The sequence below is a fragment of the Cricetulus griseus genome, chromosome 9, assembly GCF_003668045.3.
Source record: "Cricetulus griseus strain 17A/GY chromosome 9, alternate assembly CriGri-PICRH-1.0, whole genome shotgun sequence".
Classification (NCBI taxonomy): Eukaryota; Metazoa; Chordata; class Mammalia; order Rodentia; family Cricetidae; genus Cricetulus; species Cricetulus griseus.
In genome coordinates this window covers 8,407,018-8,434,711 of record NC_048602.1, presented here as the reverse complement: position 1 = coordinate 8,434,711, position 27,694 = coordinate 8,407,018, and the positions used below count along the sequence as shown (strand labels likewise).

General features: G+C 52.4%; 1 protein-coding gene across 1 annotated transcript; it reads left to right on the top strand.

The window, feature by feature from the left end:
- Positions 1 to 26: 26 nt before the first annotated feature.
- On the top strand, positions 27 to 25,351 carry Prx (periaxin). The gene is made up of 7 exons (XM_027430445.2): positions 27 to 446; positions 10,885 to 10,928; positions 11,014 to 11,112; positions 11,203 to 11,328; positions 15,094 to 15,250; positions 20,555 to 20,751; positions 21,355 to 25,351. Exons 4-7 carry the CDS (start codon positions 11,302 to 11,304, stop codon positions 25,138 to 25,140), a joined length of 4,167 nt encoding a protein of 1,388 aa, XP_027286246.2. The 5' UTR covers positions 27 to 446; positions 10,885 to 10,928; positions 11,014 to 11,112; positions 11,203 to 11,301; the 3' UTR covers positions 25,141 to 25,351.
- The last annotated feature ends 2,343 nt before the right edge of the window (positions 25,352 to 27,694 follow it).

Sequence of the window (27,694 nt, the reverse complement as noted above, 5' to 3'; positions counted from 1 at the left end):
GAGGAGCCTGGGGCTGGACTGCCACCCAAAGGGCAGGATGGGTCCCGGATCCGGGGACAGTGACACGGGAGGGCCACTCCTGCCTCCCTAGGGGCCGGAAGCTCCAAGACCGAGGCCAGGGTGGAGCCGGAGAGGCGGGAGCTGCTCGCAGCCCCAGGGGCCGGGAAGGGGCGGGCGGAGCTTGGCTTCCTGGAGGAGTGGAGGAAGCTGTGCCCATTTCTGGAAGTGGCTGAGGAGGGCCACCAGGAGAAGCGGAGGGACATGGGTGCAGGGAGCCGCTGCCAGGTTAAGGATCCTCTGAGCTCCCGAACCCAAACCCTGAGACTCCGTGCCTAGACCACACGACATCGACGGCCCCTCGCCGAGACCTGGGGCGCGCAGGCTGAGCTCTGTTGCTCCCCCTTGTGCCTGGTTTGGAGAGCTACGACGACAGTGATCAGTATGGTGTGGGTCTCCCCGCTTTTTTTTCTGTGACGAGGGTCAAGTAGCCTAGATGGCCTCTAGCTCACTGTGTAATGGAGGCTGGCCTTGAACTCCTGGACCATCTGCCGCCACCTCCTTACAAGCTGAGATGACAGCTGTGGGTTTTGAGATAGATTTGACACTTTGTATACCAGCAGGCTGGCCTTAAACTTACTACGTAGCCCATGCTAGCCTGTTTGTTTGTTTATTATAGTTTTTCGAGTAGTCCTCACAGCCTTGAAACTCCATACATAGGCCAGGATAGCCTTGAATTTACAGGGATCCACCTGCCTCTGTCTCCTGAGCGTTGAGTTTAAAGGCAGGTGCCACCACGTCAGGCTGTTTTTCCGAAGCAAGGTGTCCACAGACCTTGAACTCCTGTCAGTCTCTTTCCTCTGCCTCCAGGCTTACATGTACCTTTTACAGAGGGTTGTGTACACAGTGGGTGTTCATAACCACTGAAATAAAGAAAGAGGGAGGAGAAGGTGGCTGAGGACAGTTTGTCTTGCTGGCGAATGCCTGTGGAGGGGAGCTGCCCTGGGGGTGTCATAGCCCTGAATGTACAATGGCTGTGTGAAAAGGAGTCACAGGGCCAGCACTTTGCTTGGAATGCAGTGGGCCCTGGAATCTGCTGGCTGAGGAGGCGTGCCCTTCTGGAGAGGAACCTGAGCGTCAGCTGTACCTTAGAGTCTATAGAGCCATGCTGAGGTCTGCCGTGAGGAGAAAGGGGACAGGACCTCAGGTACAAAAACATCATCAAGGCTCCAGCATGATGGTCCTGAGGATGTCCTTTTGTACAGAACCCAAGCCCTTTCCTTCAGGCAGACTCTTGACCTTCATTTGCACAGTTGTAAACTCGTGGTACCTGAGAAATGCCCCTTAAAGATGGAACCCATGCATGGCATGCAACCTTTACAGCCGTAAGAGGCACTGGGGGCAAGGAGCATCAGCCACGAGGGAAAATGATTTGATGCTCTCACAGATGCTGTTGAAGCCATGAGCTTCAAGCAAAGCATGGGACAGGAAAGAGGTGCTCAAAAACTGGGTCCGTGTGTTTGTTTGCCGTGGTGTTGGGGACTAACCTAGGGCTCCACACATGCTAGATAAGCTAGGCACTTTACCACTGAGCCATACTCCCAGCCTCCCATCCCCCCCCCTTTTTTTTTCTTTTGCAGCAGGGTCTCTCTGAATAGCCCTGGTGGTTCTGGAACTCACAGACCAGGATGGCTTCTAGCTCAGTCCCCTGAATGCTGAGATTAAAGGTGTGTGCCGCCGCTTTACTGTTTAGTTTGTAGTCCAGGCTGCCCTCTTGATCATCCAGCCTCAACCTCTTAACTCTTGGAGCTACAGACCTGCACCACCAAGACGTGGCTCCCATCTGGGTTTAAACCCCAACTTTGCCACTCTGGGGATGGCCTACCTTTTTGGAACCACCCAGTTTTCTGAAAATTGGGATAGTTAGAGGGTTGTTGCTTTAGAGAGAGGAAGACTTATACGGGCTGAGAAATGATGGACCTTATGTTTTCAGGGGTCTCTAAAAAGCTGAGTTTGTGTTGTTTGGTTTTTTTTTGCGGGGGAGGGGTTTTCAAGACAGGGTTTCTCTGTGGCCTTGGAGGCTGTCCTGGAATTAGCTCTTGTAGACCAGGCTGGTCTGGAACTCACAGAGATCTGCCTGCCTCTGCTGGGACTAAAGGAGTGCCCCTGAGTTTGTCTTGATTGAGGAAGGAAAGCTGTAAATTCAATGATGAGATGCAGACAAGAGGGAGGCAGGGGCCAGGGCACACAGACACAAAAAGAAACTTCACTGTGAAAATACCAGAAAGCCAATAATTTCTGGATGTTGCCAGCTGCACATAGACATGGTGTGTGAGGTCACACCGGCACTCAGGAGCCCACGGTAGGGTTCCCAGGGAGGAACAGCCATAGGGAGGGAAAGGTGACAAAGGGACAGTAAGGACACCACGGGGCCCGCTGTAGGATGGAGCTACTGGGGACAGTAGGACCAGCTACAAGAGTAAGTACCAGAAGTCGGCCTGGGGTTAGTACTTGAGCCCATGGAAGGACACCATGTGTGTAGGAGGCTGTGACTAGCAAGGAAAAGGAGTGGGTTCCTGGGACTGGAGTCCAGAGAGAGTCAGCAGGGAGGAAAGATCCTGATGTGTGGGACGAGGGAGACTTTAGTGTTCCTGGACTGAGCTGGGCACCAGGATCCTGCATGGCTCGGGCTGGGTCAGGAGAGGGTGGTCCCACGAGGGCCTCTTCTACCTCTCCGAATCCCCTTTCATCTCACAGGATGTCCTGTGTTTACAGAGGTGGCCTGGGCTGTTGCCACCCCCATAAACTCAGCTTCCCATGACCACACCTCTTAGGTTAGGGAAAACAAAACAGAGAGAGAGGAAGACATAGAGACAGAGATGGGGAGACAAGAAAAGAGGAAATAGGCACAGGATAAGGACAGACATGAAGGACCAAGAGCTATACAGACACATTCATAAGGTACATCGAGCCAGGAAACGGATTAAGACCGTGTGGGAAAGACAGACAGATACTACCAATGCCACCACCACCAATTAAATACAACAATAGTAAATACACATTTTTTAAAATTTGAGGGAAGCCAGGTGGTGTTGGCACACACTTTTAACCCCAGAACACACCCAGGAGGCAGAGGCAGGGGGATCTCTGTGAGTTCGTGGCCAGTCTGGTCTACAGAGCGAGTTCCAGGACAGCCAAGACTACACAGAGAAAACCTGTCTAGAAAAACAAAATCAAGGGCTGGAGAGATGGCTCAGAGGTTAAGAGCACCGACTGCTCTTCCAGAGGTCCTGAGTTCAGTTCCCAGCAACCACATGGTGGCTCACGACCATCCGTTATGAGATCTGGTGCCCTCTGCTGGTGTGCAGATAGACATGGAAGCAGAATGTTGTATACATAATAAATAAATAAAATCTTAAAAAAAAAAGTTGGCTCTTTAAAAAAAAAACAACAAAATCAAAACAACAACAACAAAAAACTCAAAGGAAGTGGTGAAGCTGGACAGGGTGCCACAGGCCTTTAGCCGCAGCACAAGACACAAAGGCAGGTAAGTCTCTGAGTCTGAGGCTAGCCTGGTCTAAATACGGAATTCCAGGCCAACCAGGGCTACACAGTAGTGCCCTAAGGGGACTTCTGTTTTCTGAGAGAAATGGAGAGGACAGCACAGCATGTCCTAACTTCCTTCACTTTTGTTTGTTGTTTTGGTTTTTGAGACAGGGTTTCATGTAGCCCAGGCTGGCCTTGAACTTAGAATATAGCTCAGGGTGATCTTGAACTCCTAAGTGCTGTGATTGTGCTGGATCCCTGCTGCCACTATGAATAAATGAACCAATGGAAGCCTGGGTGTTTCTATGACTACAGGAAAGAGAGGATCCGGTTAAGTGAGGTTCATACGCTCACCAGCAGCAACCCCTCTTCTTTCCAGGATGGTGCTGGCTAGATTCTGGCCACACCCTGTCACTTGGCGCCTGCCAGAGCTGGAAGGCATTTCCCAGACCTCAGCACATTCCAGCCTCCCCAGTGGCTCAGAGTGGGCAGGGGGCATTTCACAGAGGAAGGGGGTGGCCCCAGCATGCTGGGATCCCGCCACCCTGTTCCTGACCCCATACCCCCAGCATAGGCCCAGAGACCTCCGTTTGGGGTGACAGGAGGGTCCACAGAGAGGCCACCCAAGCCAGTGTGAGGGGCCAGGGTGCAGCCCTGGGACCTGGATGGACAATGGGACAGAAGCTGCTGACTATAGCTTTGGGGGTAATCCCCCAGTCTCAGCCTGGCCCCAGCTCAGAGAGCCGAGAGCATCTGAGGCAGCGGCCTTGTGGGTGACAGAGGCATGTGGGGGTACCTGTGTTTCCTCTGCCGTACCCCGGGGTCTGGTGAGTCAGGGCAGGCCGGGGGCTGGGCCAGGGGTCAGTGGAGTGGGACGGTAAGGCCTTGCGGCTTTGGTTTGAGAGATGGACAGGACTGGCTTTAAGTGTGGGGTACAGTTGCTGCTGTGTGTGATCTTGTGAGCATTACTGTCTTTCTTCAAGACTGGAAGGCCAGAAGGCTGAGGCTGGATGTTTAGCTTCATCATTTCCTTCTTGGGTAGTTACAAACTGAACATAATGAGCCCGCCCCGAGGCAGAGGCAGAGCACTGGGGCCCGGCACACAACCTGGGATATAGCAAGTGTCACTCGAAGCCGTGATTTCATTAAACAGTAAACTGGAGTCCTACTGTGCCCAGTCTATGATAAAAGTTTCAAAGCCCCACCCCGCCCCTGGAGAGGCCTTATCTAGTCCTTTCGTTGTTGTTTGTGCTTTTTGAGGCATTCTCTCTTGAGCCTGGCCTCAAACTCAGTGGCCAAGGGCTACATAAAGAAACTTTAAGCAACAACAACAAAAGTAATTTATCCTTCTTGCCGTTTATTTATTTACTTTTGTGGATGTTTTAGAGACAATTATGTAGCTCTCTCTGGCTGACCTAGAACTCACTCTGTAGACCAGGCTGGCCTCAAAGTCACGGAGATCCGCCTGCCTTTGCCTCCTGAGTGCTGGGATTAAAGGTGTGTGCCACCCCCACCACCGTCCGGCTTATTTTTTAAAGTATTTGTTTTTATTAGTTTTAATTATGTGTGAGAGTGTCTCCATATGGATATTCGAGTGTAGACAGATGGCTGGTGAAGTCAGAGGTATCCGATACTGGGGAAATGAAGTAACCAGCGGTTTTAAGCCAACTGAGGTGGGGATAGGAACCACACTTGGGTCCTCTGGAACAAACAACAAAATGATCTTAACTGCTGAGCCCTCTCTCCAGTCCTTGTCTTAGATTTGTTTTTTAAAGTAAATTTCTTTCTGTGTGCATATGTGTCACAGGGTATATGCTTGTATGTGTAGAAGTCAGAGGACAATTTGCGTGACTTGGTTTTTGATTTCCATCACGTGAGCCCAGGGACTGAATTCAGGTCCTTGGGCTTAATGGCCAGGGCCTTCATTTGCTGAGCCATCCCACTGGCCCCCAACTTAGGCTTTAAAACCCATTTGACTCGATGACAACTATAAGATGTAAACATTCTTAGACCCCTATTTCAAAGACAAAGACATTGAGGCCCAAAGATGCCCTGTGACTGTTGAAGTTCCCTGGGCTGGGATTTGAACCCACGTTATCAGCGAGAGGGTGTAGGAGGTTGTCTTGAGAGTTTCAGGGACTATGTGGTGTAGGCCCAGGTCCAGGAGCCAGAGATGGTTCGGGTCGGGTGCTGGGTCTCTTAGTGGGGGTGGGATGCAAATTCTTGAGCCAGGACTGGGGTGGAGGTCTGTGCTCTGGCAAGGCAGAGATTGGAGTTTCCATGTCCCCACCCCCTTGCAGATAGATGGATGCAGCTCAGAGAAGGGGATGTTTGTTTCCCCACCACCCACCCTTTGGTGACGTCACAGCAAGGCAGCCGATGGCCAAGGCCCCTCCCTTCCTCCCCCCTTCCCATTCTTTTTCCCTCCCAGCCCAAGGCTGGGACTGAGCAGACAGACCAGGAGCTCTGCAGGTGTCTGGAGCCTCAACGGTAAGAAAGAAATAATGGTCAGCTGGCCAGGCTGGAGTGGGTCAGGCTGAGTAGCCCCAGGAACACAACCTAGGGTTCTGGGAGGGCTGGGATGGGAGGGTGACAAAGGAGTTTTAAATTCATGGGCGTTGGAACCAGGCACTGGGTTCAAATCCTAGCTTCTTCTTTGGGGGCGAGGGTGGTCTTTGAGCTCATGTGGCCTCCGATTTATGTAGCTGAGAGTAAGTCTGAACTTCTGGGCTTCCTGTTTTCAGCTCCCCAGTTCTGGGACCACAATCATGTACCACCATGCTGAGTGTAGGTGGTACCTAGAGATGGAATGCAGGGCCACAGGCTTGCTAGGCAAGGCTCTACCAGCTAGTCTCCTGCCTCTGCCCTTCCTTCATTACTTTCTGAGTCACGGTCTCAGGGTCTTTCCATATAGCGCAGGCTGGCCTTGGACTCCCGACAACCCTCTTGTCTTAGTCTCACGAGTCCTGGGTGTGCACAACTACCCCTAGCTAGGCAGCTTTAGGCCAGAGACTTCAACCTTTGCCTCCACTTTGCCATCCGTAAGATGGGCAGGTGGAGGCCCGCTTGTCTGGCTGGAGGAGTCTCTGAATTGCCGGAAAAAAGGTTCTTGGTCTTGGAAAGTGGGAGCTGGAGAGGTAGCACTATCCGTTTGGTAGCAGGCTGGACTCTAGCTAAAGTTGGTGCCTCAACTGAAAGTTCCCCGTTGGTTAGGAGGAGCTTGGGGGCTGCTGTGGTGCAAAGTCTGGGTATGGAATGCAGGTGTGGTGGCTCATGCCTGTAGTCCCGGCACGTAGAGGTGGAAAGAGACAGGCAGAGCAGGAGTTGGAAGTCATTCTCAGCTGCATAGGGAGTGTGAAGCCAGCCTGGACTGCCAGGAGCACATACAAACATGGCTGAATTTGAGAAACACGTATAGGCCCCTCCCTTTGCATGCTCTGTAGTGACCAGAAACTATTTATATTAACTGAGTACTTATCATATACTAGGAATGCTCAAAGTATCTGTTGCTTCAAACTTTGAACCTACTCTGTGTGTGTGTGTGTGTGTGTGTGTGTGTGTGTGTGTGTGTGTGTGCGCTGAAGACAGACTGGCTGGCTTTGAACTCACCGAATAGCCCAGGTTTGCTTCCAACTCACAATCCTCTGACTTTAGTTCCAAGTGCTAAGGGGCTGCAGGCTACACTGCCTAGGCATCTCCTGCCAGCTTCATTATATGGCCTTAGACAGTGCCCAGGGCCAGGATGAGCTGGACCGGGCCTAGCTTCCATTGCTGAGGACAGCAGATCCTGTGTGGCTTAGGGAAGTCAAGGCTCTGAGTGGACAGAATGCACATGTGGGGTAGACAGCCCCTGGGGGAGGGAGCCGAGAAGGGCAGAAGGGCCATAGTCTATATGACCCATGTCTGGCTCCTAACCACACTAAGGGCTTGAATGTCATCGAATATGCTGGTATGGGTCTGCCATACCCACTTCAAGGCCAGCCTGGGCCCTTTAGTGTGACCCTGCCTCAAAGTGAAAGGGAAAAAGAGCCGGGCGTTGGTGGCGCAATCCTTTAATTCCAGCAGAGGCAGGCGGATCTCTGTGAGTTCGAGGCCAGCCTGGTCTCCAGAGTGAGTGCCAGGATAGGCTCCAAAGCTACACAGAGAAACCTGTCTCAAAAAAACAAAAAAACAAACAAACAAAAAAAGGGGGGGGAGAAGTCTGGGCTATGTTGGAGAACATAAATCAGTTGATAGAGTGCATGGCCTAGCATGCAAAGGACCAAGGGCTTTATCTCTAGCATCCCATAAAATCTGGGTGTGATTGGACCAGTAACCCCAGCATCATGGAGACAACAGGAGGAGGATGATCAAAAAGTTCAAGGTCATTCTTGATTACATAGGGAGCCAGAGACTAGCCTGAGGTACCTGAGATCCTGTCCTTCCCCAAAATTAAAAGAAAGAAAAAAAAAGTAGAGGCCTCAGAGGTAGCTCAGGAGTAGAATGTAGAATGCTTGCCCAGTAACCATGAGGCCCTGGGCTCAATACCCAGCGGGTTTCTCTGTTTAGTCCTGGCTGTCCTGGAACTCACTCTGTAGACCAGGCTGGCCTTGAACTCAGAGAACCACCTGCTTCTGCCTCCTGAGTGCTGGGATTAAAGGTGTGTGCCACCACTGCTTGGCTAAGACATTATATTTCTATACCTCAACACATAGTAAATGCTCAAAAAACAGGGTCCTTGAAAAGTTTGGAAGAATTTCAGGCATATGATAGGGTGGTGCCTCAAGAAATGAGCTGTTGACATCCAGAAAGTTCTGCCTGGTGACAATTCACCAGGAGGATTCCATCCCTTCTTCCTATAACGCAAAATAGGGACTCCCAGGAAGACTGTCCCCAACTTCCTTACCTAGTGGGATGGGCAGGTCTGAGAACAAAGGGTGCCCGAGGAGGGTGCATTTCCTTCGGAAGCTGCCCTCAGCCCTGCCCAGGAGCTGGGCATGTGGCTCAGGAAGGGCTCAGTGGCCTAAATATAACCTGGGCTGGGCAGCTGTTCCGGGCACAGATGAAGACTGAGGACACTGTCCTGTCCCTGTTGTGTCCAGGCTTCCTGTGTCAGGTTCTAGGTGTAGTCTCACTGCCTGCGCCCAGAGCAAGGGGAATGTAGCCTACAACAGCTCCTTGGTATCTGCCACTGTGTCAGGCCCAGGTTTCTGCACAGACCTTATTGACTCTCATTTGGATTTGGATTTTTTTTTTTGGTTTTGTGTGTGTGTGTTTGTTTGTTTGAAGACAGGGTCATATGCTGTAGCCCAGGCTGACCCAGAACTCATTATGTATCCCACACTGGCCATAAACCATACATCTTCCTGCCTCCCACTACTGATGCTTCAGTTTTTTTGAAACACAGTCTCGCGTAGCCCAGGCTGCCTTCTAACTCATAATCCTGTTTGACTACAGGAGTCTTCGACCACATCCAGTTTCTGCCATTCTGTCTCCGACGTCCCTTTACTTGCCAGTAAAATAGGGTCCCATGAGGCTGCATAGGCCAGGCCTGGCACTAACATGGTCCCTCTGGAGTTTATTCTATTGGGCTCCTCTTCCCCATCTCAGCTCTAGCCCCAGTGGCTCCGCAGTTTGGGCCTTGCCATTGAAAGTTAGGAATAGAATAGAGGTCAAAGGCACAAGTCTTTACTCCGTCTCATCCTGGCTATGTGACCCTAAACATGTTAACTTCTCCTCTCAGAGCCTTGACCTCTGCCTTTGCACCTTTGCAACTAGCTTATTCAGGGTGAATTCCAGGTCTGTGGTTGCCCTCACAGGGCCTGGCTCCCAGGAAGCCATCGTAGGGGCAGGAATTGAGGGCTCACCAGGGAGGCTTGGACACAGAATCTAAGACCCCTGGGTGTCTTAGACAGGAGCCCTCAGACACTGTGGAGGGCAGCCCAGTGGAGTGGTTACAGCGTGTGTGTGTGTGTGTGTGTGTGTGTGTGTGTGTGTGTGTGTGTTTCAGGTTTGTCTAGTCCGACCAACTGTGGGCTAAGTTTGTTGTTTTTGATAGCCTGTTTCATGTAGCTGGCCCTATGAAGCTAAGGACCACCTTGAATGTCTGCCTGATCCTCCTGCCTTTACCTGCTGAGTGCTGGGATTATGGCTGTGTTTCACCAAGCCTGGTTTATGTGGTGCTAGGAAGCTCTGCATGGCCAGGGCCTTTTTGCATGCTGGGCAGGCGCTCTCCCAACTGAGCTCCTGTGCCCCAGTGGTGAGCTATGAAGGGCCATTGTGCTGGGATTGGTGGGTGGGTCGGCGGGTGGGTGGACACAGCAGATGGACCATTGTGTAAGGGAATGTGCCACGCGTGCCTGACCTTTCCCTGTGTGGCAGGGGTTGGCGGGCTGGCATGCCAGGTGGGGGCCAAAAACTCAGGGACAGTCCCCTCCTCCATACCCCCCCTCCCCCAAGGGCCTGGCTGAAGGCTGCCGGCTCTGTGCCTTCTTCTTGGGTTGTGTGCTCCACACAGGCACAAGTTCCCTTGGCCTCTCTAAGAGGACGTATTTTCAGAAGTAAAGCAGGTGTCTGGAAAACTAAAACCAGTGTCGTGTGATCGTAACCCCCAGTATTTGGGAGGCTAAAATGGGAGGATAAGGAGTTCAAGGTCATCTTCATCTATGAAGAGAATTTGTGGCTAACGTGTTCTGAGACCCTGTTCAAAACTCAGAGCAAGCGCCGGGCGTTGCTGGTGCATGCCTTTAATCCCAGCACTCGGGAGGCAGAGGCAGGCGGATCTCTGTGAGTTCGAGACCAGCCTGGTCTACAAGAGCAAGTTCCAGGACAGCCTCCAAAGCCACAGAGAGACCCTGTCTCGAAAAACCAAAAACCAAACCAAAACAAAACAAAACAAAACAAAAAAACCTCAGAGCAAGCTGGGAGGTGGTGGCACACAACACCTTTAATCCCAGCAGACGGAAGGCAGAGTCAGGCAGATCTCTGAGTTCAAGGTCTACAGAGTTAGTTCCAGGACAGCCAGGGCTTCACAGAGAAACTGTTTCAAAAAACAAAACCTGAAAGCCAGGGCTGGGAATGTAGCTCTACTGGCAGAATGGTTGCCTTGCATGCACAGAGCTCTAGATTTCACTCCATAGCAGGGAATAAACCAGACAGACATGGTGGGATTACAAGTTTGTCACCAGGCCTGGCTCTGCATTCAAGCTTTTGAGACAGCGTCTCACTATGTACCTCAGGTGGGCCCGGAACTAACTATATGGCACTTGTGGCCAAAGAATTGCCAGAATGGGCACAGGGTCAGACTCTCGGGAAGCCACCGAGGCATAGGAAATAATACCACTGTGTATGTTGTCTTCCTAGAGCCCCGGACCCAGGAGGCCCAGGGAGCTGGAGGTGACCCTCAGGTGAGTGCTGGCTGGTACCACATACTCTTCTCTGTCTTCCCTGGGCCTGTCTGGTGTCCCATGGCCCTTTATCTCTCCTTGGTAGGCAGCAAGACCTCAAAGGAAGTGTGAAATCCCTGCTCACAGCTGTGCGTCACCTCGGGTGGGGCTTCTGTCAGGAGAAAAGACCAGCACCCAGGAAGCGGTGAGGGGCCGCCCAATGCCACCCTTGCTCTGACTCCACCTCTGCCCCCGTAATCCCTCTATCCCTCAAGCCTCCATCTTGTACCCCCAGGCTCAGCGGCAGCTGCTCCATGAGGAGCTGAAGCTGGTCCTACAGCAGAAGGAGGAGAGGAAACAGGAGCCTGAGGCCCGGGCGAGTCTCTGCGGAGCTATGGAGGCCAGGAGCCGTAGTGCTGAGGTGGGTGTGTCCACAGGCCAGGGTGGCAAGGGGGCATGTCCCGGCTTCTCTGAACTTCTATATCCCCACCTGTAAGCTGGAAATAGTAAATGTGAAGGAGGGAATTAACACATGGAAAACGCTCCACATAGTGTGCTTAGCTTCCAAGGCGCTACAGAGCTGAGATCCTGTCTCAATAAAAAAAAAAATCCCCAAATAAACAGACGAACAAGCAAAAAAACCCTCACAGCAGCTGATTCTGTGCATCATAAAGAGCAGAATGAATAGCTGAGTGCCTGGCTTGGAGGCACAGGCCTGTCCTGTCAGTCTGGTACTTAGAAGAATGAATCAGGAGGATCTCAAGTTCAAAGTCAGCCTGGGCAACTTGTAATACTATGTCTCAAAAAGATTAAAAAAAAAAAAGAAGAAGTGTCACTCAGTGGTAGAGTACCCTAAGCACAAGGCCCTGGGTTCAATCCTCGGCACTGATGACGATGATGACATCCAGCAGAGGGACCAGCCAGATGGCTCAGTGGTTACAGGTGCCTGCTGCCAAGCCTGACGACCTGAGTTCAATCTCTGGAAGCTACATGGTAGAAGGAAAGACACAGTTCCCAAAATTGTTTCCTTTGACCTCTACACACACACACACACACACTAATGTAAATAAAATTTTCAAAGGGCGGGACAATAGTATGCTGGGACCTTTGATCCCAGCATGCAGGAGGCAGAGGCAGAGGCAGGTGGATCTCTGTGAGTTCGAGGCCAACCTGGTCTACAGAGTGAGTTCCAGGACAGGTTCCAAAGCTACACAGAGAAACCCTGTCCCCCAAAACAAAACAAAGTAGAAAACACTTTTATAAAAGGAACAAAGAGGGCTGGAGAGATGGCTCAGTGGTCAAGAGGATTGGCTGCTTTTCTAGAGGACCTCTCCATTTCCAGCACCCACACAGTTCCTCACAAACATCTGTAACTCCTGTCCCAGGAAGATGACACATTCCTCTGACCTCCACTGACACCAAGAGGTGTGGAGCACAGATAAACATGCAGGCAAAAAACCAACGAACGTCAAATCTTTTTTTGTTTGTTAATTCTTGTTTTGTCCCCTCTCCCCAAATCTTTCAAAAATTAAATTAGAAAATGGCCGGGTATGGTGGCCCAGGCCTCTAATCCTAGCAGTTGAGAGGCAGAGGCCGGTGGATCTCTGTGAGTTCAAGGCCCTTGAGGTATTCATACTGAGTTTCAGGACAGCCAGAGCCTCGAGACCCTGTCTTGAAAAAACAAAACAAACAAACAATTCAACAGAAATATTTCATCGGAAGAGACAAGTGTAACCAGGCTTGGGTGTATGCTTGTAATCCCAGCATTTGTATTCAAGAGGCTGAGGCAGGAGAACTACTATGAGTTAGAGATCAACCTGGACTACAGAGTAGGACCCTGAGTCAAAAATACCCCCTGCAAAGAAGAGGTGAGGAAGTATAGGGCCAGTGTCAAGGTCTTGGGACCCACAGGGGCAAGTCCAGTCCTACACTGCTTTTGCTGTGCAGCCCTAGGCAGGTGATCTAACCTCTTTGAGCCCCAGCTTTCCCACTGGTGAGATGAGGCAATGGTCCCCACTTCTGGGGACTTTGAGGACTCACTTTTTGGCCATCTGCACAGTCTGGCACCAAGGGAACACCCTCAGTGACTGTCATTGCTTTTCAATTACATGTTAGCAGTCTCAACCTCTTCCACTGGATACAGGGTCGGGTGGCTCTACACTTATAAAGGAGCCTTATGGAGGCTAAGGGTAACAGGCAAGGGGCTTATTGCTTATGGAGCCCTGGGGTGGAACCCCTAAGGGCAAGGCTTGACTAGCTAAAGTGCTGTGTGGTGTTAGCTAAGTTACTTTAACTTTCTAGGGTTTGTTGCCTTCCTGTGACTTCCCCAAAAGCCTGGGGAGGATGCATTGAGAACCTGCCCAGAGGGGAGTGGAGGAACCATGCTGTTCCCAGAAGCCCACTCCAACTCTACTTGTGTTTCATATTGCCCTACCCTAGTCCCCCGAGGCCACTGCATTAGGGCATCTCGTCTGGACCTGCTTTTCCCTCTCCATGCTCTGGGATGGGCACCAATCCTGGGTGGTCTCAGTGCCTCGCACTGGCTGCTCTCATCCATGTTCTTTCAGAAGCGGAGGCCCCCCCCTCTTCCTTATTAACCGGCTGTGCAGCAGAGCAATCGGCCCAGAAAGTGCCCAGGGCTCTCCCAGATGCACCCAGCCAAGCGGTTTCCTAGACAGAATCAGAGCTCTCTCGCTTCTCCTTCTGGGGAGCAGATGTGAACCCTCTAGTGTGTTTCGGAACTAGGGCCAGTAAATACCACAAATGCCACTTCTGCTGTGGTCATCATTCATTACCCACGCACCCCCCCCCACTGGATTCCCTCTCCCGGGAAGTTATGCATAGCTCGGAGTTAGAAAGTCCACAACAGTATTCTCACACATATTCAAACCCACAGGGGCCAAGACCCCATCCTGCATGGCTTAAGGGTGCCTCCCTTCCTTAGAAGCATGCCTTGTTCTATATTCCACTACTATCCAGTGGAATGTTTTATATACATGTTTCAGTTCGTTTCTTTGGTTTTGTATCGGGAACGGAACCCAGAACCTTGTGCATGCTAGGCCCAGGCCGCTACCATTGGGTTAACTCCCTGGGCTAGTTATACAGTTGTTAAAGCCCCACGTGGTCTTTAGAATATGACTATCGATACCGGAGTTGGCATCTCGTCTTCTGCCTTTAATCCCAGGATTTGGGTGGACTGCCTTGAGTTCCACCTCAGCCTAGGCCAAATGAATCCCTTTTAGAAAAGGGCAGTGGTCCCTGATCTTGGTGGGGCACTCTTGTAATCAGCATGAGACGGAGGCAGGCAGATAGATCATGGTGACTTAAAGACCAGCCTGGTGTGTGTAGTGTTTCAGGCCAGCCAGAACCTCATGAGTCTCTGCCATAAACAAACAAACAGGAGGGAGACAGGTCAGGGGACCTGAGTTCAGTTTCCAGCACCCACACTGGACTGTTCACAATTAATTGCCTGTGGCTCCCGATATAGAGGACCTCAAGCCTTTCCTCCAGCCGCCATAGGCACCCATATGCTTATACACAGTGCACACACACACACACACTCACACACACACACACACACACTAAAATCTTTAAAAGGTTAGGGCATTGAGGAGCCTGGTGGGACACACCTTTAATCCCAGCACTTGGGAGGCAGAGGCAGCCTGGTCTACAAAGAGTGTTCCAGGATGGTTGGGGCTGTCACACAGAGAAACCCTGTCTCAAAAAACTTAATTCCAGCACTCGAAGGTGCATCTCTGTGAGTTCAAGGCCAGCCTGGTTTACATAACGAGTTCAAAGCGGGTCTGTGCTACATGAGTCCTGTCTCAAAATGAAAAAAGGAAGAAGGAAGGAAGGAAGGAAGGAAGGAAGGAAGGAAGGAAGGAAGGAAGGAGGGAGGGAAGAAGGGAGGAAGGGAGGAAGGGGGGGGAGGGAGGCTAAGCTTCAAAGATGGCCCTTAGGCACTCCTAGTCCCGCCCTCCTAGAGGCCCCATCGCATGATCTAGCCCTGTCCACCCACCCCCTCCTCTTCCAGACCCGTCCCTTGCCCCTCCGGACCCCCGATCCTCCGGGAGAGCGAGTTGGAGGGTTCAAGCACTCCCCGGGTCCTAGAGAAGGAACACCAGGGCGAGCTCTGGGCGAGTTGCAGTCCTGGAGCGCCATGGCGTCCCCTCGCCGCCCCCTACAGGAACTGAGACGAGCCGAGTTGGTGGAGATTATCGTGGAGACCGAGGCGCAGACCGGGGTCAGCGGCATCAACGTGGCGGGCGGCGGCAAAGAAGGAATCTTCGTCCGCGAGCTGCGCGAGGATTCACCTGCCGCCAGGAGCCTCAGCTTGCAGGAAGGTGGGCGTGGCCTGGAGATGAGAGGCGGGGCGGCTCGGCGGGGGCGGAGTTAAGAATCTGCCTTAGCTGGGGGAGTGGGGGCGTGGCTGCTCTGCGGGGCGGAGTTAAGAATCTGCCTTGGCTAGGGAAGTGGGGGCGTGGCTGCTCTGCGGAGGCGGAGTTAAGAATCAACCTTGGCTAGGGAAGTGGGGGCGTGGCTGCTCTGCGGAGGCGGAGTTAAGAATCTGCCTTGGATAGGGAAGTGGGGGCGTGGCTGCTCTGCGGAGGCGGAGTTAAGAATCTGCCTTGGATAGGGAAGTGGGGGTGGCTGCTCTGCGGGGCGGAGTTAAGAATCTGCCTTGGATAGGGGAAGTGGGCGTGGCTGCTCTGCGGAGGCGGAGTTAAGAATCAACCTTGGCTAGGGAAGTGGGGGCGTGGCTGCTTTGAGGAGGCGGAGTTAAGAATCTGCCTTGGATAGGGGAGTGGGGGCGTGGCTGCTCTGCGGAGGCGGAGTTAAGAATCTGCTTGGATAGGGAAGTGGGGGTGTGGCTGCTCTGCGGGGCGGAGTTAAGAATCTGCCTTGGATAGGGGAGTGTGGGGTGGCTGCTCTGCGGAGGCGGAGTTAAGAATCAACCTTGGCTAGGGAAGTGGGGGCGTGGCTGCTTTGAGGAGGCGGAGTTAAGAATCTGCCTTGGATAGGGGAGTGGGGGCGTGGCTGCTCTGCGGAGGCGGAGTTAAGAATCTGCTTTGGATAGGGAAGTGGGGGTGTGGCTGCTCTGCGGGGCGGAGTTAAGAATCTGCCTTGGATAGGGGAGTGTGGGCGTGGCTGCTCTGCGGAGGCGGAGTTAAGAATCTGCCTTGGCTAGGGAAGTGGGGGCGTGGCTGCTTTGAAGAGGCGGAGTTAAGAATCTGCCTTGGCTAGGAAAGTGGGGGCGTGGCTACGCTGTGGAGGCGGAGTTAGGAACCTGTTTTGGGTAGGGGCCTGGCCAGGGCGTGGCGGGGGTGGGGCGGAGCCTGGGGTGGGGACTGGGCTGACCTGAGTAGGCGTGGCTAAGTATCTGCCCAGAGTCCTGGCGGGGGTGCAACCGAAGCTGGACCTATTTGCCAGGAGGCGGGGTTAAGGGGCTGGGGTGAGGCTTTCCTGAGTCGAGCTCCTCGAGCATGCCTGGCAAACACTCGAGCACTGAATCACATCTCAGTCACTGTTTTGGGGGCCCGGGATATTGAGTCAGGGCCGTCCGGAGCCCAGGCCCGCTTTGAGCTGACTGTGCGGTTGACTCCATCTCCCCAAGAGCTAGAATTACAGGCATGTACCACCATGCCCAGATTCCTAAGTCTTTTTAAAGTTTTTGAGAGTCTGGTTGGGCTTGAACTTCCAGTGTAACTCTGGCTGGCCTTGAACTAGAAGAGTAATTATTTTATTTGTATGGATATTTTGCCTCCAAGTACGGCGGTGTGCCTTGTGCCTGCTGTACCTCCCGAGGCCAGAAGAGGGCGTGGGATTCCCCTGTGAACCGCCAAGTGGGTGCCAGGACAAACGGATCCTCTGGAAGAGCAGACAACATACTCTTACATGTTTTTGGGGGGGATAGGGGGTGGGGTTGGTTTTTTTCCTTCTTTTTTGGTTTTTCAAGACAGGGTTTCTCTGTGGCTTTGGAACTCGCTCTGTAGACCAGGCTGGTCTCGAACTCACAGAGATCCACCTGCCTCTGCCTCCCAAGTGCTGGGATTAAAGGGGTGCGCCACCACCAACCGAGAGCTCTCCTAACCGCTGAGCCTTCTTGCTAGCCATTGGCCTTCAACTTCTCCTCCTTCTGTCTCAGCCTCCGGTGTAGCCTGAGTGGCCGTGCCCAGCTGGCACTGTGATTATTTAAGGCCAGTTCATTGTCTGTGTTGGACTCCCAGAACCCTCGTGATATTTTTGTGTCTCCGTATTTTCATCTCTAAATGGGAATAATTAGCACTGATCTCATGAGGTTATTATGTAGCTCAAATGAGTCAGGTTTTGAAAACAGCACACAGCTACGTGTCACGCAGTAAGCACTATGTAAGCGCTAATTAATGTGTTATTGAGACGGGAGAAAGGGGTGGAGTTAACTTGAGGTGGAAAGAAGAGCTTAATTAAATAATGAAAGATGTTTTAAGAAACATGGCTAGAGCTGATTTGACTTATACTGCAAGTAATGATTTTTCTTTCCTAATTAATTATTTTTTAAAATGTATGTGTTTATAATTGTCATACTTGGGATGGAGCCCAGGACCTTTGGGCTTGATACACTAGTGCTTTGTGGTTGAACTGTACTCCCAACCTCTCAGTGGTGGATTCTAGGCAAGCTTTCTACCGATGAAATACATCCCTGCTCTGTAAGAATTATTTACGAAGCATCTTATTGCTCTGGCTACAATGGTGATCAAAACAGAGCTAGGCCCCTGTATCTAAGGAGCTTATAATAACAGTGGGGAGATGCTAGTGAGAAGGGCAGAGGACGGGTGATTTTGAAGGGCTCCTAAGGACTACGACTTTTATTCTGTGATGGAAAAAGAGAAGCAGGCATGCATCTCTCAAAGAGCTGCTTCCTTCACAGTAGTCTGACTGTATGAGGCGCATAGGGAGCCAGATCTCTCTGCGATGAGCCGCTAAGAGATGATGGGTGCTCAGGCCACAGATGCGGTGGTTGTAAGTGAAAAGAAGGATTTAGATCCAGGATATCGAGGATCTAGGTGTGGTGTATGAAGGAGAGGGAGGTCTCAAGGATGTTCCTTTGAGGTGAGGCTGTAGCTCAGTGGTAGATGAGACCCTCGGTTTCAGCCCTAGTGCTCCCCAGGAGTTTTCACCTGAGCGTGGAAGAGCCTATTGATACCTATTGTTTGGAGAAAGACAAAGTGCAGGTGTTTATGTTTGTTTTAAAACCCAAGGACAATTTTATTTCAGACCGGAAGAAAAACAGAGCAAGACTGTAAGCTTTTTGTTTTGTTTTGTTTTGTTTTTTGTTTTTTCAAGACAGGATTTCTCTGTGTAGCCCTAGCTATCCTGGAACTCCTTCTGTAAGCCAGTTTGGCTTCAAACTCATAGGGAGGCCGCCTGTTGATTTAAAGATTTATTTATTCACTATGTACACAGTGTTCTGTCTGCATGTATGTCTGCAGGCCAGAAGAGGGCACCAGATTTCATTACAGATGGTTGTGAGCCACTGCTGGATTGAACTCAGGACCTTTGGAAATGCAGGCAGTACTCTTAATTGCTGAGCCATCTCTCTAGCCCCCTGGCTGTTGTTTTTTATTTTGGAACAATCTTGCTAACTTGCCCAGGCAGGCTTTGAACTTGTCGTCCTACTACTTTAATCTCCAGTAGTTGGGAGCACAAACCTGTGTCATCAGGCCTGCTGCTCTGAGATTCTGGTATCAATGTCCCTACAGTTTGTTTTTTAAAGATTTATTTATTATATATAGTGTTCTGTCTGCATGTATGCCTGCAGGCCAGAAGGGGGCACCAGACCTCACTGTGGATAGTTGTGAGCCACCAAGTGGGAATTGAACTCAGAACTTCTGGAAGAACAGCCAGTGCTCTTTTTTTTTTTTTTTTGAGACAGGGTTTCTCTGTGGCTTTGAGGCTGTCCTGGCACTCGCTCTTGTAGACCAGGCTGGTCTCGAACTCACAGAGATCCACCTGCCTCTGCCTCCCGAGTGCTGGGATTAAAGGCATGTGCCACCAACGCCCGGCGTGTGTAGGTTTTATGCAAATACTATACCCGTTTATATGAGACTTGCACATTCACAGTTTTAATATCCAGGGTGAATAGTGCTCCAAAAGAATTCCCTGCAGAGGTTAGGGGCCTTTTATAAGTATAGAAGAAAGCATTCAAGGATGGAAACGTAAACTTGGATGTTAAAGCAGACATCATCTGTTTTATTTTATTTTATTTATTTATTTTTTGAGACATGGTTTCTCTCTGTGGCCTTGGCTGTCCTGGAGCTTGTTCTGGAGACCAGGCTGGCCTCAAACTCAGAGAGATCCACCTGCCTCTGCCTCCCAAGTGCTGGGATGAAAGCCATTCCTACCACTGCCCACCTGGAAGCAGACATTTTATTAAGTTTCACAAAATTTCCCAACTGGTACACTATAGCCCTAGTACTCAGGAGGCTGAGGCAAGAAGATCGATAGTTTGAGCCAGCCTTGGATTCATAGTGAGAGACCAAGACCAGACTGAACTACACGGGGAAAGCCCAACTTCAGAAAACAAGAACAAAAAACAAGGGCTGGAGAGAGAGCTCCGTGGTTAAGACACTGTAGCCAGCAGCTTCCCAGAATCCTCACTGGGCCGCTCACAACCACCTGTAACTCCAGATCTCTTCTGGCCTCTGTGGGAACTCTCTTTCTCTCTCTCTCTCTCTCTCTCTCTCTCTCTCTCTCTCTCTCTCTCTCGCTTTTTCTCTCTCTCTCTCTCTCTCTCTCTCTCTCTCTCTCTCTCCCCACACACACACACACACACACAAAATAAATGAATAAATAAATATTAAAACACACACAATAAAAAGTGTTACGGGGGCTGGAGAGATGGCTCAGAGTTAAGAGCACTGACTGCTTTTCCAGAGGTCTGAGTTCAATTCCCAGTAACCACATGGTGGCTCACAACCATCCGTTATGAGCTCTGGTGCCCTCTTCTGACATGCAGGTAGAACACTGTATACAAAATAAATAAATAAACCAGTCCCCCCCCCCAAAAAAAAAACTGCCAAAGCCACCAGATACAAAGTGACAACATACATACAGGCAGGCAAGCAAAAACTCTCATATGCATAAAATAAATCAAGCTAACTTAAAAAAAAAAAAGTGTTACGGGGGCTGGAGAGATGGTTCCATGGCTAAGAGTGTCTGCTGCACTTCCAGGAGACCCGAGTTCAGTTTACAGCACCCGTGTCCGTCTGCTCTATGACAGAGTTACATCTCCAGTTCCAACAGAGGGCAAGGTACTGCCATATAGGTTATCACAGCCGGTAGTGGTGACGTGCCTGTAATCTTAGCATCTGAGTGCAGGCAGGAGGATCATCCTCCGCGGGCGCTCGTGGGTGGTACCTTCTGATGGATGTGACTCTGTCTGAATGATGAGGATGGATTAAGAGGGTGGCCTGAGCGGATTGGTTCAATCTGGAAAGGCGAGTGGCTAAAGTGGAACCAGTTTCGTTCTAGAGCCCAACCACCTTTGAGATGTTCTCACTCAAGCTAGAGGCCGGGATAAGCGGGTCTGACTCCTAGGAAGTGGGCGTGCCCGGTGTGGGTGGAGCCAGGAGACACTCACCCCCCGCCCACCCCCGCCTGGCTTGCAGGGGACCAGCTGCTGAGTGCCCGCGTGTTCTTTGAGAACTTCAAGTACGAGGACGCTCTTCGCCTGCTGCAATGCGCCGAGCCCTACAAGGTCTCCTTCTGCCTGAAGCGCACTGTGCCCACGGGGGACCTGGCGCTGCGGCCCGGGACGGTGTCTGGCTACGAGATGAAGGGCCCGCGGGCCAAAGTGGCCAAGCTGGTACGCGTGCTTAGCCCGGTCCCGGCCCAGGCCGGCCCCAGCGACCCGGTCTCTGCGCCGTAAACCCTGCTCCTTGCCATCGTGGCCCAGTTTGTCCCTTGGTCTCATCACTAACCCAACACTAATCCACCCTCTGCTCCTAGTTCGCTGCTCATAAGCTCCGCCCCCCCCCCCCCGGGAGGAGGATGCGCCAATCAAAAGGTGGCTGTCACCCAGAACCAGGCTTCCTCCTGGAAAGCCAGACTCTAGCCTAAGGGCTGTGGGTTACTGAGTGACCCACGTTTATTTTCCTCTCTAGGACCCGGTTTCCCCCATCTTTACAATGAGGACATGGTGTGGCGGGGAATCCTGAATAGAGGCCTGGAATTTTTGGGTCCCTGTTGTTACCACCCCTGTCCACTCACAGTGAGATTCTAAAAGACTGTCATTTGCCTTCCTGGGGCCAAGTGACAGACAGGAAGGTGGATGGTGTTTGGGGGGACACTCTACCCCAATACATCCCCAGCCTGCTATAATACTAGATGGGATTTTATTTTTCTGTCCACTCCCAACCTCCCACTGTCCCACAGTCTCCTCTCTCCTGCCTCTCTCCTCTCTCCTCAGAACATCCAGAGTCTGTCCCCTGTGAAGAAGAAGAAGATGGTGCCGGGGGCCCTGGGGACCCCCGCAGATTTGGCCCCTGTTGACGTCGAGTTCTCCCTTCCCAAGTTCTCCCGACTGCGTCGGGGTCTCAAAGCCGAGGCTGCCAAGGGACCTGTCCAGGCTGCCCCTGCCCGGCGACGTCTCCAGCTGCCTCGGCTACGTGTCCGTGAGGTGGCCGAAGAGGCCCAGGTAGCCCGAATGGCTGCTGCTGCTCCTCCCCCAAGGAAGGCCAAGGCAGAGGCTGAGGTAGCCGCAGGAGCTGGGTTCACAGCCCCTCAGCTAGAGCTAGTTGGGCCTCGGCTGCCAAGTGCTGAGGTGGGTGTCCCTCAGGTGTCAGCTCCCAAGGGGACCCCATCTGCAGAGGCGGCAGCCAGCGGTTTTGCCCTTCACCTGCCAACCCTTGGGCTAGGAGCCCCAGCGGCACCAGCTGTAGAGCCCCCAGCCGTGGGAATCCAGGTCCCACAAGTGGAGCTCCCCACCCTGCCCTCGCTGCCCACACTTCCATGCCTGGACACCCAGGAAGGGGCTGCAGTGGTGAAAGTCCCCACCCTGGATGTGGCAGCGCCTTCTGTAGGGGTGGACCTGGCTTTGCCAGGTACAGAGGTGGAGGCCCCGGGAGAGATACCCGAGGTGGCGCTGAAGATGCCCCGCCTCAGTTTCCCCCGCTTTGGGGTTCGAGGGAAGGAAGCTACTGAAGCCAAGGTGGTCAAGGGCAGCCCCGAGGTCAAAGCAAAGGGTCCCAGGCTTCGAATGCCTACCTTCGGGCTTTCTCTCCTGGAGCCCCGGCCCTCTGGCCCTGACGCTGTCCCTGAGAGCAAGCTGAAGCTACCCACCCTCAAGATGCCCTCTTTTGGCATTAGTGTGACTGGGCCTGAGGTCAAGGTACCCAAAGGGCCCGAAGCGAAGCTCCCTAAGGTTCCCGAGGTCAAACTCCCCAAAGTGCCAGAGGCGGCCATTCCAGATGTGCGGCTCCCCGAGGTACAGCTGCCCAAAATGTCAGAGGTAAAACTTCCAAAGATCTCAGAGATGGCCGTCCCCGACCTTCACCTTCCCGAGGTGCAGCTGCCCAAAGTCCCTGAGATGAAGGTCCCAGAGATGAAGCTCCCAAAGGTGCCTGAGATGGCCGTGCCCGATGTACACCTCCCAGATGTCCAGCTCCCGAAAGTGCCAGAAATGAAACTCCCAGAAATGAAACTCCCGAAGGTGCCTGAGATGGCCGTGCCTGATGTACGACTTCCGGAAGTCCAGTTGCCCAAAGTGTCAGAGATGAAGCTCCCAAGGATGCCCGAGATGGCCGTACCCGATGTGCGACTCCCAGAAGTCCAGCTGCCCAAAGTGTCAGAGATGAAGCTCCCAAGGATGCCCGAGATGGCCGTACCCGATGTGCGACTCCCAGAAGTCCAGCTGCCCAAAGTATCAGAGATGAAGCTCCCAAGGATGCCCGAGATGGCCGTGCCCGATGTGCGACTCCCAGAAGTCCAGCTGCCCAAAGTGCCGGAGATGAAGCTCCCAAGGATGCCCGAGATGGCCGTACCCGATGTGCGACTCCCAGAAGTCCAGCTGCCCAAAGTGCCAGAGATCAAAGTGCCTGATGTAAAACTTCCAGAAATGAAGCTTCCGGAAATAAAACTCCCCAAAGTGCCTGAGATGGCCGTGCCCGATGTGCGACTCCCAGAGCTGCAGCTGCCCAAAGTGTCAGACGTTCGGCTGCCTGAAATTCAAGTGTCACAGGTACCAGAGGTGCATCTGCCCAAGGTGCCAGAGATGAAGTCGCCCATGGCTCCTGAGGGGCAGAGAAAAGCCGCAGGGTTGGAGCAGGCAGAAGGGACTGAATTTAGTTTCAAGTTGCCCAAGGTGACCATGCCCAAGTTGGGGAAGGCGGGCAAGCCCAGTGAGGCAGCTATTGAGGTTCCAGGCAAACTCATGACACTTCCCTGTCTGCAGCCAGAGGTGGGCAGTGACGTGGTGGCTCGTGTTGGTGTCCCCTCCCTCTCTCTGCCCTCGGTGGAGCTTGACTTGCCTGGGGCTCTGGGCCTGGAACCACAAGTCCAAGAAGCCGCCTCAGGCAAAGTGGAGAAGCCAGAGGGCCCCAGGGTGGCAGCAGGTGTCGGAGAGGCTGGCTTCCGGGTGCCCTCTGTGGAGATTGTAACTCCACAGTTGCCCACGGTTGAAGTCGAGAAAGAGCATCTAGAGATGGTAGAAATAAAAGTCAAACCCACTTCCAAATTCTCTCTGCCCAAATTTGGACTCTCAGGGCCCAAAGTGGCCAAGGCAGAGGTGGAGGGGCCTGGGCGAGCCACTAAGCTCAAGGTATCCAAGTTTGCCATCTCACTCCCCAAAGCTAGAGCGGGGACCGAAGCCGAAGCAAAGGGCGCAGGGGAAGCAGGGCTGCTGCCTGCCCTGGACCTGTCCATCCCACAGCTCAACCTGGACGCTCACCTACCCTCGGGCAAAGCGGAGGCAGCAGGGGCTGACAGCAAGCCCAAGGGGCCCAGGTTTGCTCTGCCCAAGTTTGGGGCGAAAGGCCGGGACTCTGAAGCCGAAGTACTAATGTCAGGGGAGGCTGAGCCTGAGGGAAAGGGTCGGGGCTGGGAAGGGAAGGTGAGGATGCCAAAGCTGAAGATGCCATCTTTTGGGCTGTCCCGAGGAAAGGAAGCAGAAGTCGAGGATGGGCGTGTTAGCCCTGGGGAGAAACTGGGGGCCATAGCTGGGCAGCTTAAGATCCCCGAGGTGGAATTGGTCACACCAGGCGCTCAGGAGGCAGAGGAGGTCGCCGGTGGAGTGAAACCATCAGGCCTGAAGGTGTCCACCACTGGGCAGATGGTTGCAGAGGGCCAGGAGGGAGTGGTGAGGGTGCCCACACTGGGCGTCTCACTGCCCCAGGTGGAACTGACCAGCTTTCGGGAGACAGGCACTGACACTGCAGCCCCTTCTGCAGAGGGCGCAGCAGGCTCGAGGGTCCAGGTGCCCCAGGTGGCAGGTGGTGATCTGTTAGTGGGGGAGGGCATCTTCAAGATGCCCACGGTGACAGTGCCCCAGCTGGAGCTGGATGTGGGCTTGAGCCGTGAAGCCCAGGCTGGCGAGGCAGCCAAGAGTGAGGGCGGATTGAAACTGAAGTTACCCACGCTGGGGGCAGGAGGCAGAGGAGAGGGCACTGAGCACCAGGAGCCCGGGGTGCAGCGTCCCTTCCAGCTCTCCTTGCCTGATGTGGAACTCACTTCACCAGTGAGTAGCCACGCTGAGTACCAAGTGGTTGAGGGTGATGGGGATGCCGGACACAAACTCCGAGTTCGGCTGCCCCTGTTTGGGCTGGTGAAGGCTAAGGAAGGAACAGAAGTTGGAGAAAAGGCAAAGAGTCCCAAGCTCAGGCTGCCCAGAGTGGGCTTCAGCCAAAGTGATGCGGTCTCTGGAGACGGCTCTCCAAGCCCTGAGGAGGAGGAAGAAGGCAGTGGGGAAGGGGCTTCCGGTCGCCGTGGTCGCGTCAGGGTCCGATTGCCTCGCGTAGGGTTGGCTTCCCCTTCTAAAGTGTCTAAGGGACAAGAGGGTGAAGCAACTTCCAAGTCCCCAGTTGGGGAGAAGTCACCCAAATTCCGCTTTCCCAGGGTGTCGTTAAGCCCCAAGGCCCGGAGTGGGAGTAGGGAGCGAGAAGAAAGTGGATTCAGGGTCCGACTGCCCAGTGTGGGGTTTTCAGAAGCAGCAGCTCCAGGCTCCACAAGGATGGAGGGAACCCAGGCTGCTGCCATCTGAAGCCCTGGACCGATGTGGACTCCCCTCTTGCCTTCCCATCCCCCAGGCCAACCCCGCCCCCATTTTGTGTGTGACGTTACTAGCACTAACCCTCAGAGGGCTCGAGGGTGGGCAGCTGACCCAGGCAGGAGGAGCCAGTGGCCCATGCGACCTCGTCAGCAGAGGTGCCTGTATATCATGCCAAGCTATGTGAATAAAATAATCCAAAGTTGCCATGTGTCCTGGTTCCGCTTTCTGTGTGTGTGTGTGTGTGTGTGTGTGTGTGTGTGTGTGTGTGTGTGTGAGAGAGAGAGAGAGAGAGAGAGAGAGAGAGAGAGAGAGAGAGAAGGTCTCCTTCTTCATTTGTGCTCCCCCACCCCCCACAGGCTTATATAATGTTAGTTGAGCTGTCTTGGGGGACCCACTGCAAGTGAACTTTTGTCCATCTTTCCCTTTTCATAAACAAGACTTTATTTTACTTTTGGTGGCTTGGGGATTGAGCTCCAGGGGAGGGCCTTCATGTATGCCAGGCAGAGCTACAGCTACAGCTTTTTTTTTTCTTGTTTTCTTTTCTTTTTTAAGATTGTATTTATTATGTATACAACATTCTGCTTCCATGTCTATCTGCACACCAGAAGAGGGCACCAGATCTCATAACGGATGGTTGTGAGCCACCGTGTGGTTGCTGGAAATTGAACTCAGGACCTCTGGAAGAGCAGTCGGTGCTCTTAACCTCTGAGCAATCTCTCCAGCCCCCTCCAGCTTTAAAAAAAAAAAAAAAAAAAAACACTTTAAATTTATTATTTTATGTGTTTGAGTGTTTTGCCTGTATATCATATGTATGTGTGGTGCCTGTGGAGGCCAGAAACTCCAGACACTTGTGAGCCACCATGTGGGCACTAGGAATTGAACCTAGGTCCTCTGGAAGAACAACCAGAGGTCCTAATACTGAGCCATCTGCCCGCAACCCTTTTTCACTTTTCTTTTTTGAAACAGTCTCATATGTATCAGACGAGTCTCAAACAATGTAGCCAAGGATGACCTTGACTTTTTATTCTGTTGCCTGCAGAACCCCAAGAGCTGGGATTGGAGGTACATGCCACCATGCTTGGTTTTATGTGGTGTTGGGAATTCAGCTCCAGGCCCCATCCATGGTAGGCAAACACTCCACCAACCGAGTTATATCAACCCCTTAACTCTGAATTTCAGATTTCACTGTTTCCCAAGCTGGCTTTGATCTTACTCTCTAGAGCAAGTCGCCCTTCAGTTGTTTTCAATCATACTGCCTCAGCCTCTGAACCAGTTAGGATTACAGACATGTGCCACCAAGGCCACCCGGCCAGGCTCCACCCCCCCTTTCCTGTCTGTCTGGTTTGACTGCCCTGTGCACTTAGGGCCTCACCCAAGGAATGAGGTTCCTTCTTTGGAATCAAGGCTTCAGAACCTCAGCTTCAAACACTCGGCTTCCTCTTAGGATCAGGTCCCAGGGTTCAGAATGCCCAACGCTGTGGACCAACCTTTCACTTGCCTTAATCCCTCTGGTTTTAGGCCTCCACTGTCTTCAGTGTCTCTCTGTGACATACAGCTCCCAAATAAATCACACACGAAGACTTACTGTTAATTATGAGTGCCTGGCCTTAGCTTGGCTTGTTTCTAGCCAGCTTTTTCTTTCTTTCTTTCTTTCTTTCTTTTTTTTTTTTTTTTTTTTTTTTTTGAGACGATTTCTCTGAGTAACAGCTCTGGCTGGAACTAGCTCTGTAGTTCTAGGCTGGCCTTGAACTCACAGGGATCCTCCTGCCTCTGCCTCCCAAGTGCTGGGATTAAAGGTCTGTGCCACCACCTCCCGGCTTTTAGCCAGTTCTTCTTAAATTAATCTGTCTACATATCTTACTTCCTTCTTACTCCGAGGCTGGCTGGGTGGCTGGCCCAAGATGTCCTCCTCTCCTGGTTCTCAAGTTCCTTCTCTTTCCTCATTCTCCTGTTCACCCTCTGTACCTGTCCTGTCCACCCTGCCTATCCTTACTCCTGCCTTGCTACTCTGCTCTTTATTAGACCATCAGGTGTTTTGGAGAAGCAAAGAATCAGCTTCAGCTTCACTGAAGCAAATGTAGCATAAACAAAGGTCACATGCCTTAAAATAATATTTCCCAACAATATTCCTCAGAGAAGGCACATAAATGATTCAGAAGGGAACTTCCATCAATCCAATATCCCCAAATTGTACAAATATTAAAAGTCCCCCACGTATGCACCCAGGTGGAGATGAAAACCAAAGGTGGCAAGCTGACCACCCCGTGGCTCATCTTTGCTGAATCTTTGTCAGTGTGCTGGCCTTTTGACTTTTGCCATTCCCACCAGATATGGCTGTGCCAGGGAACAGAATTTCTGCCTGGCTGTGGCCCATGTGGCCGCCGAACTGCTGCTGGTAGCTTCAGAGTTGCAATTGCTAGTTGGGACAGGTGCAGCCTGTATTGAATGCAAAGCAGCATTTGACACTCCCGCAAGGGGTACAACCGCACAGAAGGAGGGGTCATGCCAGCGACTCTGCTGTATTTGGCATCTGGGGCTCTCCTCG